Source organism: Phycodurus eques, chromosome 5 (assembly GCF_024500275.1).
Source record: "Phycodurus eques isolate BA_2022a chromosome 5, UOR_Pequ_1.1, whole genome shotgun sequence".
In the NCBI taxonomy this organism is placed as follows: Eukaryota; Metazoa; Chordata; class Actinopteri; order Syngnathiformes; family Syngnathidae; genus Phycodurus; species Phycodurus eques.
Window position 1 is genome coordinate 8621891 of NC_084529.1, and position 13678 is coordinate 8635568.

Consider the following 13678-nt stretch of genomic DNA (forward strand, 5'->3'; position numbering starts at 1 on the left):
TACTAAAATGACTAGGAAAATAAAATTAAGACAAAAATGTCAGTCATAAAAACAGAAATAAAATCAGAAAAAATTAAATGAAGAAAAAGAGTCAACATCTCCTTGGCCAATGAGAAGAGATGAGTTTTGAGAAGTGGTTTTAAAAACGGATAAAGAGGAAGCCTGTCTCATATGCTGAGGCAGTTCATTCCATAGTTTTGGACCAGAAAAGGCTTGGTCCCCCTCTGAACTTCAGCCTGATTTTGGGGACAGTCAGGAGCAGCTGGCCAGCTGAACTGATAGAGCAAGTGGGCTCATAAGCATGAAGACGCTCTGTGAAGTAGGACATGGCAAGAGCATTAAATGATTTAAAAACAAATGAAATAATTTTAAAACGAATCCTGAAGTGCATTGTCAGCCAGTACAACGATGGCAAGATAGGAGAAATGTGCTCAAATTTACGTGTAGCAGTTAAAAGACGTGGAGCAGCGTTCTGTACCATCTGCAGACGAATAACGGCAGATGCGCTGAACCCCACATAGAGTGCGTTACAGTAGTCCAGCCGGGTGGTGATAAAGGCATGGACTCCAGTTTCAAAATGCTGCCTTGAGATTTTTGAGAAATGTAATAATGACAAAAGATCACATTACCACACCGAGGCACTTTTAAGCTGAAAAGTTGACACTCTCCCTATGTAAGCAGCATTAACACGACGATCCAATTATCAAACCAATTCTGCACGCAAAAAAATGTAATACAGCTGAATATAATTATGAATAATCTTATGAGCCTCACCTCTTCTGGAAAGGTTGACAGGTTTACCTGTGGGACCTCCAAGGTGAGACGAGTCCTGTTTGCCATCACTGAACAGGTGGCGCACCTTAGAGGTAGAAAATAAATAAATGTGATGCTTCTTTTTGTAATGTCACATCACAAAGTTTGCACTTTTATTCTTCAACAAATAGTAACACTCATTATACACTAATTTGTTTGAATTCATCCATCCATCCATTTTCTTCCCCTTATCAGAGGTTAGGTATCAGGGGCAGTAGCTTCAGCAGGAAAGCCCATACTTTCCTCTCCCCAGCCACTTCGTCGATCTCTTCGGGGGGATCCCGAAGAAATTCTGTCCATAAAGGTAATGAACAGAATCGGTGACAAAGGGCAGCCTTGGCGGAGTCCAACTCTCACTGGAAACATATTGGACTAGCCAGCAATGCGGATCAAACTAAAACATCGGTCGTAGAGAGGACGAAGGGACCTTATTAGGGGGTCCGGTACCCCATATTCCCGGAAAAACCCTCCACAGAACTCCCCTCGGGACACGGTCGAATGCCTTCTCCATGTCCACAAAACACATGTAGACTGGTTTGGCGAACTCCCATGAACCCTCGAGAACACTTCTGAGGGTGTAGAGCTGGTCCACTGTTCCATGGCCAGGACGAAAACCACACTGCTCCTCCTAAATCTGAGAATTGATTAGCAGATGGACCCTCCTCTCCAGAACCCCTGAATAGACCCGGGGAGGCTGAGGAGTGTGATTTCGCTGAAGTCGGAAAATATCCTCCGATCCCCCGTTTAAAGAAGGTAAACACTACCCCGGTCTGACAATCCAAACGCATTGTCCCCGATGTCCACGCGATGTTGCAGAGGCGTGTCAACCAGGACAGCCCCACAACATCCAGAGCCTTTAGGAACTCCCAGTGGAGCTCATCCACCCCCCTGGGGCCCTGCCACCAAGGAGCTTTTTAACCACCTCGGTGACCTCAACCCCAGAGATAGGAGAGCCCGCCTCAGAGAACCCAGACTCTGCTTCCTCAAGGGAAGGCGTGTCGGTGGAATTGAGGAGGTCTTCAAAGTATTCTCCCCACCGATTCACAACATCCCGAGTCGAGGTCAGCAGCGCCCTATCCCCACTATACACAGTGTTGATGGTGCACTGCTTCCCCCTCTTGAGACGCCGGATGGTGGACCAGAATTTCCTCGAAGCCACCCGGAAGTCGTTCTCCATGGCCTCACCGAACTCCTCCCATGCCCGGGTTTTTGCCTTAGCGACCACCAAAGCCGTATTCCGCTTGGCCAACCGGTACCCATCAGCTGCCTCAGGAGTCCCACAGGCCAAAAAGGCCCGATAGGACTCCTTCTTCAGCTTGACGGCATCCCTCACCGCTGGTGTCGACCAATGGGTTCGGGGGTTGCCGCCACGACAGGCACAGACTACCTTACGGCTACAGCTCCTGTCGGCCGCCTCGGGAATAGAGGCGCGGAACATGGTCCACTCAGACTCAATGTCCCCCGCCTCCCCCAGGACATGGGTGAAGTTCTGCTGGAGGTGGGAGTTGAAACTGCTTTTGACAGGGGACTCTGCCAAACGTTCCCAGCAGACCCTCACAATAAGTTTGGGTCTGCCAGGTCAGATGGGCATCTTCCCCCACCATCGGAGCAAACACACCACCAGTTGGTGATCGGTTGACAGCTCCGCCCCCCTCTTCACCCGAGTGTCCAAGACACTATCAGGTTTCTTTGAGTGTGCTTTGTCTGGTCTCTCACCTAGGACCTGTTTGCCCTGGGTGACCCTACCAGGGGCGTGAAGCCTCAGACAACTTCAAGGATCATTGGAACACACAAACCCCTCCACCACAGTAAGGTGACGGGAGTGGTTGTTTTATTTCAATAGCCACACATAGGATATACCATAACGCATTTCAACCTAGCACAAAATTGTAATTGATGATCTTTATTTAATAATAGATATGGTTTAATGTTGAGGAAGATTAGTGTCAGACTGACCTGATGGGGGCGTACACGACTGGAATTAAGGTTGGGATAGCGGGTTGCAGGGTCAATGGTATACTGATCAAAGTTTTTACTGATGTTCTCCGTTGTGGTCTGAGGCAGTAGCCGGTAGATGCTCTCCCTAGGCAACGATACAAAGAACAAACGAGCAACCAATTTAAGAACAACTGCTGTATCAGGTATTTTGTAAAGATACCATTTAAGGCAAACAGAAGTGGTATTTACTCAATATCAATAGCTGATCTCAAAAGTCGTTTTATATGAACTTAAATTTTGTAGTCTTTTGAAAGGTTTGTTATTTGAATTTTTCAAGTTAATGGTGTTTGCTTGTAAAAGCAGATACCTTAGTAATGTGATGAAACATGGCAAAAAATATTCTTGATACACTGGAATAGAATATATCATATTTCACAAGAATACAGTATGTTTAGATTAGGCTTTACACGACCAGGACTTTTGGGGCCGATCATCGATCAAGTTTAAAAAAATGATAACCGATCACAAGATGGAGCTATTTAAATGACTTTTTCATTTACTGTATAAACTTGTGTACTGTATACTGAGTATCTTCTCGAGTCCGGTGATTCCCAACCAGTGTGCCGTGGCACATATGTCTGTCATGAGCAATCTTCAGGTGTGCCGTGGGAAATTATCAAACTTTAACTGCTCAAGAAAGTATTCATTTAAAAGAAATAATGTATCTTTGGTCCTCTATTTATGCCAGTGAGGCATAGTGACAGACAGAACAAATGAATGGTCTTCTATTAGATGGCAGGAAGTAAATACAGTAATTAATGTATCCACTTTTTGTGACATTTTTGTTTGTTGGTGTGCCATGAGATTTTCCAGTTGTAAAATATGTGCCTTCGCTCCATAAAGGTTGGAAATCACTGCTCTAGTCAGGTCATGCATTCTAATCAGTCAGGTCAAACCAACGTTACAACATGACAGAAACAATGAGAGCTAACTTACTGTAGTTGAATTACTTTATTGTAATTAAATTACTTCACACACACTGAAACTAGAGCATGACACAACAGAACACCAGCATGTTTACGCACAACCGTTAGTGCTAGCACTACCTTGCTCGGCTACATAACATTTGGTTGCCTGCTTGCGAGTGGTATCGTATTAAAACGACGTGAACATACCTCAAGCAAGCCTTAAATGAATGTAATCTCCAGAGCACCGGTGACCACCAGCACATTTTTCCCATTTTGTTTTTATAATACACGCATCATGATGTCGTCGCCATGGTACCGAGTGTATCTGGTTGCGTTTGAGTTGATGAGATGAAGCCCCCGTGATCGTAAAAGACTGGATGCGGTGGTATCGGAATACAACATTTTATTGCAGTAGTCTGTCATAGTGCAATTGTGAAAGACCAAATTTGTCTTGTAGTCTGATCCACGCATTACGTTGTCTGTCTCAGACGTGTTGTCTGTCCCACACCGCCGACAAGTTTTGTCTAAATACCTTTATTGGTTGTCAGATATTTACTACGTGAAAAGACATGTGACAAGGCTAAAAATAAACTCTTTTGAATTCAAATATACTGTACACGATGGTGACGCAGAGTAAATGTCTTTTGCAAAGCTGATCAATGATGTCATTGATCGGATCGGCGAATGATGACATTAAAACCGTTCAGCCGATCAGTATAAAATGCTAATTATCGTCCGATAACAATCAGGCCGATCAGATCAGTGTAAAGTCTAGTTTAGATGCCAGTTTACTTTACTTCATGTTGCAGTAAACCAACCATCCTCGATTAAGGATTGGTCCAAAATAATGATTAGACCAATGGTCTTGTCTGACTTTGCTTAAGTGTGCTTCTGCAGTCTATTCCCATACTTTTTGTTGTGTGGGGGAGTGGAGTCCTTTGCCCAGTAAAGCTTAGGTTGTTTTATGTCTCGTCGCTCTGATTTCAGCCTATCAGCAGGTGGTCACGTGTGACATGACCAGAAAAATGGATCCAAGTAATTTAGTTAATAGCCAGAATCTTACTTCAGTTATGAATCAAGTCGGCACACTGATGTGTTTTAGTATTTTGGCGGTTGAAGAACAGTTTGGAAGTACAGCAGTTGAGGCAACAGATAGGAGTAGTTACAGACATAGTCAAGATTGGTGCAAAAGTGGGGTAAGCCTTGAATGAGAAAAGCTTGAGTTAAAAAATAATTTAAAAAAAAAGACAAGAAATAGCTTACCACTAACAAATTTAAACACTGGATGCTCGATTTACATTTACTGTTTTGATGGTGTACACGGAGTATAATAAAACACAGAACATAAGAGAGGATAATATACTTTTGATATACAGCCTCGATAAGTGGTTGGTGAACTACAATTTTTTTCTCCAGATAAAAACACCAAGGTGTTATTTCTTGTCGACGAAAGAAAAACAATGTCGTACAAACCTCTCTGCCAGTATCTCCAGAGGGTTCTTCCGCTGTGCAAAGGCCTTCACCATCCAAGCTGTGTCAAATGCTGCCAGAAAACCCCGAGCACAACCTGTACCCATTGGCCAGAAAGGCTGTGGAGAGAAATCATCATCATCATGGGAAAATAATTTTTAACCAAAGAAGATCAGGCTAACACTCATGTCCACTGATGATACATACCTCAAGCAGACTATCTCCCACCAATGCAACCAGTAGCTGATGTCCATGTTTCTCCCTGATTAAAGCAGCATTCTCTGAGGCATACATGCTGGTGAAGTCAAACATTGCTACATCTGGTTGCCCGTAGTGATTGATGGCATAGTCCAGTGATGGTAGCTGATAATTTGTGCCAAAGTCAGCTGCCTCACGGGCATAAGAGAGCAAGGCTTCCTGGTTTACATTGTCAATGCTTAGTAAACGCTCTGTTTCCACATAGTCCTAGATGAAAAACAAAAAGGAAACAAAAAGCAAAACAATCTCAAAGTTTTATAGTAATATAATGTTGATTTTTCATATTCCTAACTGATAATTTCCCTCTGATATTAGACAAAACTGTAATGTATCCACCAGTCTAATGTGGATCGGTCAAAATGTATGTGAAACTAGACCGAGAAGAAGTTAAACCCAATTGTACATTGCAATTTGCATGACTGAATGAAGCTCACCCAATCCTAACTATTAATACAAGGTCTTATTGTCAAGGCAACATTTTTGCAATAATGAATTTAAAACTGTGAGCTTTCAATGGTTTACCACCCAGAAAGAGTTTGTTGTTTATTTGCTTAATGTCATGGGAGTGTGTTGCGGTTTTTGTCTTCCCCCTGTTTCATACACACCTGCTCCTGAGAGCATCTTTACCACCTGTGCCTCGTTCACCCTAATTACACCTTGCATTTAACCTCGTGTCTCATTCTTTCTTGTCGCAGGTTCGCTGTACCTTGTCGTCGCATTCCAGCATTCCTTGTTTCCACGTCACAGTCTCACAGTAAGACTAAACCCTGTTCCTATTATCGACCTTGCCTTTATGCCTCATGTTTTTGGATACTGTTGTCTTTTTTGGATTGCCTGCCTGTGTACCGACCTCTGACCGTATATTAAACCTCTCTTTTTGAAACTGTCCATTTGTTTTGGAGTCGTGCATTTTTGGGTCCTATCCTCTGTTCCGTTCATGACAGAACGACCTGGCCATAACATGGACCCAGCAGACTCCGACCCGTTGCACAAAGCCCTTCAAGCGCAAGGTCAACGCCTCTCGAAGCAGGCTGAGCAGCTTGCTGCCCTCCACGTTCATCTAGAGGGACTGTCAGAGCATTAGGACAATACGATGAGACAGGTGGCCTCACAGTTTGAAGTTGGCGCAGCACCCGATGCCGCCACTGTACCATCGTTTCCAGGTGAAGCAGTCACCATGCAGCCACCTGCCACCTCCGCTGCTGTCTGCCCACAGCTCTCTCGACCAGAGAGGTTCTCTGGAGATTCTGGGACTATTAAGCCATTCATCACTCAGTGCAAACTCCACTTTGAGTTGCAGGCAGCTGCCTTCCCCACAGAGCGGGCAAAAATCGCTTTTATCATTTCCCACCTGACTGGTCGTGCGGAGGCGCGGGCTACTGCTGAATGGAGCCACAATTCCGCTGCGTGTCATTCGTAGTCTTTGTTCGTAAAGACCATGGAGCAAATTTTTCAGTTTTCCACACCAGATCGTGAGGCAGCTCGCTCCCTTGTCAACTCACAACAAGGCAAGCGCAAGGTGTCAGATTACACGATTGAGTTTTGCATTCTAGCAGCTGAGAGTCAGTGGAACAATCGGGCACTACTCGATGCATTTTTTCAAGGACTATCCCCCTCCGTCAAGGATCATTTGGTCCCGCTAGACCTGCCGACCGACTTCGACACTCTCATCGCTCTCGCCGTAAAGATCGAAAAGAGGCTTTTGGATTGTGAGCTGGACAGAGTTCGGCTGCGTCACCCCGCACTTGGAGGACAAGCCTCGGTGACCAGCCAAACCAAGGTAGATCCCCTGTTTCCGGTCTCAACCCACTGGCTAGCGTCACCACGGATGAACCCATGCAACTGGGCAGGTTCCGACTCTCCCCTGAGGAACGTCAACGCCGGCAGAGGGAAGGGCGGTGCGTCTACTGCAGGCAGTTGGGTCATTCAGTGAGCAATTCCTACAGAAAGTTCATTAGAAACTACAGTTCTATAGCCTCACCTTTGCATGATCTTACCTCTCCACACAGACCTTTCGTATGGAACCCGCTTTGTCAGACAGCTTTTCTGAAACTTAAATCGAGCTTTACCTACGCTCCCATCCTCACTTTGCCAGACCTCAAACAGAAGTTTGTGGTAGAAGTTGATGCGTCTGATGCCGGTATAGGAGCAGTGCTCTCCCAGAAATGTCTCAAGGATGGTAAATTACATCCTTGTGCTTATCTCCAAAAAACTGACCCCAGCCGGGAGAAATTATGACATTGGTGACCCTGATCTGCTGGCAGTCAAGGTGGCTTTGGTGGAGTGGAGGCACTGGCTAGAGGGGGCACATACTCAGTTTTTAGTATGGACAGATCACAAGAACCTGGAATATCTTAAGTCTGCTAAGAGATTAAATGTGAGGCAGGCTAGATGGGCTCTGTTTTTCACTGGATTCAATTTCACGTTATCCTACCGACCTGGTTCTAAAAAATGGTAAGCCAGATACTTTATCGCGCATTTTCTGTGCAGAGAATTCTTTGTTTGACCATAAAACCATTTTGCCCAAGTCATGTTTCTGCTTTTGCTTGGGACATTAAGACTGCGGTAAAGGAGGCTCTGAAGAACACTCTTAGCCCTGAAAATTGCCCTGAAAAAAGGCTTGATGTGGTTCCGACTTTAAGGGGAAGAGTCATCCACTGGGCCCACACTAACCAGACTATATGTCACCCAGGCATTGCCAAGACCCAATCTGTGGTCGAACAGCGCTTTTGGTGGCCCAATGTTAGAAGGGATGTCACCAATTATGCTAGCCAGGTATGTGCTGCCAACAAGTCCGCTCGTAAACGTCCTTCTGGGGAGTTGTGACCCCTGCCAATACAAACAACGTCCTTGGTCAGACATCTCCGTACACTTTGTAACAGGCTTACCGGCCTCGAAACGAAATACCACCGTTCTCACAGTCGTGGACAGGTTCTTTAAAATGGCACACTTCATTGCACTCCCGAAACTCCCCTCAGCTAAAGACACTGCAGAGTTAATGACAGACCAAGTTTTCAAGTTCCATGGTTTCCCCAAGAATGTGGTATCCTATAGGGGTCCCCAATTCATTTCGCAATTTTGGAAGGAGTTTTGCAATCTCATAGGTGCTACTGTCAGTCTGTCATCTGGGTTTCACCCTGAAACCAACGGCCAAACCGAGAGGCTGAACCAGGACCTGGAGACTGGGCTCCGATGACTCGCTTCACAGGAGCCACGATCCTGGTCTCAGAAATTGGTTTGGGTCGAATTCTCTCACAATTCCCTCCCCTCTGCATCCACTGGTCTATCGCCTTTTCACGTTGTGCATGGTTACCAACCATCTCTATTTCCTGCCATAGCCCCAGAGTCCACAGTTCCAGCGGCATTGACCTTGATGAGACGCTGGAGGAGGACCTGAGAGCGAGCCCGTCAGATGCTGCTGCGCCAGGGACGGTACTACAAAACCGCTACTGACCGTCGGAGACACCGGCCCCGAGCTACAAAGTGGGTCAGCGAGTTTGGCTCTCCACCAAGCATATTCCACTCCGGGTGAAGTCCCGGAAGTTCGCTCCCAGGTTCGTTGGGCCCTTCCTAATCACAAAGATCATCAACCCGGTCACCGTAAAGCTTAGGCTCCCAAGGTCGATGCGGGTCCACCCTGCTTTTCACGTCAGTCTGCTCAAGCCAGCCCAGGTATCCCCTCTGGTCCCGCCTTCCAGGCCCCCTCCTCCCCCCCCGGTTCGTGGATGGGGGCTCGGTCTTCACCGTGAGGCGGCTGTTGTCGTCTCGTCTGAGGGGGTTTCAATATCTGTTGGACTGGGAGGGCTACGGGCCTGAGGAACGTTCATGGGTGCCGTCAAGCATTTATCGTGGATGACTCGATCATTCGGGACCTCCACGTTGTGCATCAAGGGGCTCCGGGGCCGTCTGGGGGGTGCAGGGGGTAATGTCATGGGTGTGTGTTCCGGTTTTTGTCTTCCCCCTGTTTCATACACACCTGCACCTGAGAGCATCTTCACCACATGTGCCTCGTTCACCCTAATTACACCTTGCATTTAGACATTTTCGTGTCTCATTCTTTCTCGTCGCCAGTTCGCTGTACCTTGTCGTCGCGTTCCAGCATTCCTTGTTTCCACGTCCACAGTAAGACTAGACCCTGTTCCGATTATCGAACCAATAAATTGGTTGCTGATGACTTGAAGAAGCAGCCCATCTGTCCAACAGCATTTTACCAGATAGGCAGGCCACATCCTTTCAAATGTACGTCCATCCAGCCATCCATTTTCTGAGCCGCTTCTCCTCACTAGGGTCACGGGCGTGCTGGAGCCTATCCCAGCTATCATCGGGCAGGAGGCAGGGTACACCCTGAACTGATTGTCAGCCAATCGCAGGGCACATACAAACAAATAACCATTCGCACTCACATTCACACCTACAGGCAATTTTGAGTGGTCAATTAACCTACCTTTCGAACGTATTGAAGAAAATGACTGGGAGGTCACTGTCTATCATACAATCCAGAGTGAAGGTGCAATAATTATAAAAGTGCAAAGAAATGCACAGCTTCACTGTCGTTACACTATTTGTATTATTTCCCTCATTAAAAAGTGTATTTGACTGTTGTTACTTTTTTATTTACACATTAAGAATAGCGTTTTGCTGCCGTGTCCAGCGCGCAATGCATTGTGGGTTAATTATTCATACCAAAGTGTGCAGTCAGAAAGCGTCATGGAGGTAAGGACTGACTCACTTAAGTACTTACAATATGTAGCTTAAATAACATTTTCAAAGAAAAGTGAGTACGTTCGACGTGGTCTGGAGTCAAGACTGCCCTGGTGGAACTCGCAAGCTAGCTTAATGTGCCGCACCGCTGACGCTCACCAAGTGCTGTTACTTATAATCTAACTTTGTTACTTTTGAAATCAAGCAGAGGTGGAAGTCACACATGCACAAGTCACAAGCAAGTCTCCAGCAAGTCATTGCCCCCCCCCCAAAAAAAAAGCAAGTCAAGTCGCAAATCAATTTATACACTCTTATAACATAAACAAACATATTGGCGTGGTAATGTTTTTTCACAATTTTCCCCATCATAATTCAAAAATAAATAAAATAAATGACCCCACCCTCCTCTACAAAGCCAGTGTAAAGAACAAGTAAACAATTTAAATAATAATACTGATCTGACTTAATTAGAAAAACAAATTGGGACTGGATCACCACTAAAATTTATTGCCTATAAATATATCAATTGAAAGTCATGAGTGTGCCTTATACATAGAAAGAAGGATGTTCCTGATTTTTGGAGTCAATGTTTCCAACACCCCGGAAATTGATGTTTGATGTAAAACTTGTAAAACTTGTAAACTTGTAAAACTAAAAATTGATGTACAGTTACTATTGTTACCATTATTGTATAAAAATGCATCCAGACTTTCAAAATAGGCTACAATTACACCGCAAAACACATAGAAGTTAAATAAGGAAATGTCCTTGCCTTCTGCCATCTATGTGTCAGGCTGTGAGAGGCTGATGTGTCCAAATTATTGGCAAGTAAAATCTGTCTGAAAAACATATATGTATTTAATCAGAAAATGATCCTAAAATTACTATTTGGGGGGTGGATATTTTCTGCAGACATCAATTTTAAGTCCAGAACTACGGAATAAGTGCCAATGTTCTCACCATTAACTTGGTCATTTAAATTCATCCAGGTCATTTTAATGACTTACTTTACTGGAGTCTAAACCTAAGAAATAAAGATGGGTGACTCAAATACTATGTGTGCAATTAGGGAAGGACAGATTAGAATAGGATGGAAAGAATAGAATAGAAAACTATTACGGGGGAAAGAAGTAACAAGAAATAATTAGTTAATTTTTTTTTAAAGTTTTGTACACACATTTACCTCGTGTGGAGAATACTATTATGAAACAACTGTTGTATTACAACAGGCTGTCATTTCTTCAATATTCGCGTTTTCACAGAAAGATTTAACAAACCAGATGCCCAAATAGACGGTGACGTGTTTATGTTGATGTCCATGAACAAGTAAACTTACATTAATAATGACCCCTTTGTCCAGCAGACTCTGCTTCTTTGCAGTCATGACAAAGTAATGGGTATTGTCTCTGTAGTAAACAATGTTCTCCAAGTCAATACCTGAAAATGCGAAGAGACAAGGAGCGATTTGAGATTTATTACGAACATTTCAATTCAATAAACAAAACAGATATACTGTACACAGGGTTTAGGTGTATATTATATGAAAACTATATTTTGTTGAATGACCTGTTTCTTCCGTGAGTTCAAGGAAGAACTTCTGGTTGAAGATAAAGGCTACTCCACTAATCTCTTCCACTTTGGCCTCTGCTGTGGTGTTTCTGTTAACAAAATTAGCCGTAATAGCAATGGCCAGCTTTCCTCGAAACTCCTTGCGGCTGAAACCTACCAAAAGTAAAGAAAGAAAGAAAGAAATGTTTGTTAACAAAAAAAAAAACTGAGACAAATGCAATTTTAAGAGACATTGATTCGCTACTACCAGTCCAGGAGAATCATAAATAGTTTCAAATTCGGCGTAGCTGGGCAACAAACTGGCTTGATAATAACAGCACACTTGTCTTTAGTAAATACTGTATGCATTTGGCAAGACATGACACGGTTCATCACATTTTGGAACGGAGTACATTTGCAATAAAGCAAAGCACTGTAATTTGCCATTCAAAATCTGTGGCTAATGGGTTGTGCAGCCAGTTGACATTTGGCTGTTAAATCTTTAGGCAAATATAGTGGATCTATTTGATTGGCTTTACATCAGTGCATGAGAAACTAATTGTATTAATAATAGATTAATGTAATGTTCAAGAGTAACAGTGAGTAAGCATCAGTGATCAAGCACAGAAAAGCCACACTATATAATAAATACTGTGTTGGACTAAAGATGACCCATTTTATTTTGTAGTATCAAGTTACTTTATAGTTAGTGCTGCTGTCTCATTAACATAGCACAAAAAGTAATGTCATTTGTATTTAGTAGATTTTTTTTGTTGTAGCAATGATTGTTGGCTATACTGTAACTCTTCTACTGTTGGAAAGTCTGTATATTACCCTATTGAATGGTGCCACTTTTGTAAGGAACATGCATTTATGGGATAGCAGCCAAGCTGAGTATAGAATATGTGTTGTGTCCATGAAAAATATGCCAAATGGCAAACAGTTTATTTTGCGGCTGGCATTGACTCTCTTTTGGTCTGGTGGACTGGATGACTGGTATTTGAAAAAACAAGACAATGGCAATGTTATTGATGCATTTAACAGTCAGGAGCCTCAGTAGCATGTAGAAGAACCATACACAGCCACAATAGCGTGGCACCTCCCCTCATGCTGCATAGTCACCAGCCTGGTCACACACTGCTATGAGATGGCCTCCCATCCTTAAATCAGAATTTGTCACAAGTCACCCAAAATGAGCCCACAAGTGTTCAATTCAGTTGAAGTCAAGACTGCTGGCAAGGTCATTGCATCCTCTCCACTCCCAAATTCTGCAGGAAGTTTCTGATAAACCCACTCTGAGGTGGTGAGCGTTGTCATGTTGGAGAATAGTTTGGTCACAGACTATGGCAATATGAAAGAGAGACAGACAGAGAATGCTGCTTTCATTAAACTCTTGACAGGTTATGTTTTGAGAGGTTTATGGCTTTGATCTTTGACCTTTACAGGGTTTGTTTTGATCACGTGATGTCATATGATTTCTGACATTGTTTCGATGGGTGTTTTATGGCTTTGACGTTTCGGTGCTTTATTTTGACCACGTGATGTCAGATGATTAATGACCTTGTTTTGACAAGTAGGATTTTGCACGCTCTTGTCTTAGTCCTGGCAACGTGCAAGTCCTCAAGGGTGGGTAGGGGGGTACCGACAATCCTTTCAGCAGTTTTGATTGTCCGTTGCAGTCGGAGTTTGTCCTTTTTTGTAGCAGCACCAAACCAGACTGTGATGGAAGAAGTCAGGTCCTGAAAGACTGTAATTCCCAGGAACTTGAAGGTCTTGACAGTTGACACAAGACAGCTGTATAGAGTGAGGGGCAACTGTGGCGAAGGATGCCTCCTTAACTCCAGGGTCATCTCTACAGTCTTGAGCGTGTTCAGCTCCAGGTTGTGTCGGCCGCAACACAGCTCCAGCCGCTCCAAGCGGTGTAGTGTGTTACTGATGGTAGCCTTTGTTACTTTGGTCGCAGCTCTATGCAGGTCATTCAC

At 44.1% G+C, this 13678-nt stretch overlaps 1 protein-coding gene across 6 annotated transcripts in view; it reads right to left on the minus strand.

Annotated features, from left to right (window-relative positions):
- mical2b (microtubule associated monooxygenase, calponin and LIM domain containing 2b) overlaps nt 1-13678 on the minus strand; it is a 114214-nt gene that overhangs the window by 50629 nt on the left and 49907 nt on the right. For 4 of the 6 annotated variants that reach the window (XM_061677381.1, XM_061677382.1, XM_061677380.1 and 1 more), the window contains 6 exons: nt 11715-11870; nt 11485-11585; nt 5397-5654; nt 5193-5308; nt 2770-2896; nt 775-859 (listed from right to left, as the gene is read on the minus strand). In XM_061677381.1, coding sequence (XP_061533365.1) covers nt 775-859; nt 2770-2896; nt 5193-5308; nt 5397-5654; nt 11485-11585; nt 11715-11870 — 843 coding nt within the window. Of the gene's footprint in view, nt 1-774; nt 860-2769; nt 2897-5192; nt 5309-5396; nt 5655-10940; nt 10988-11484; nt 11586-11714; nt 11871-13678 lie in introns of those variants that run through there. The other 2 variants (XM_061677384.1, XM_061677385.1) reach the window with 2 other exon arrangements.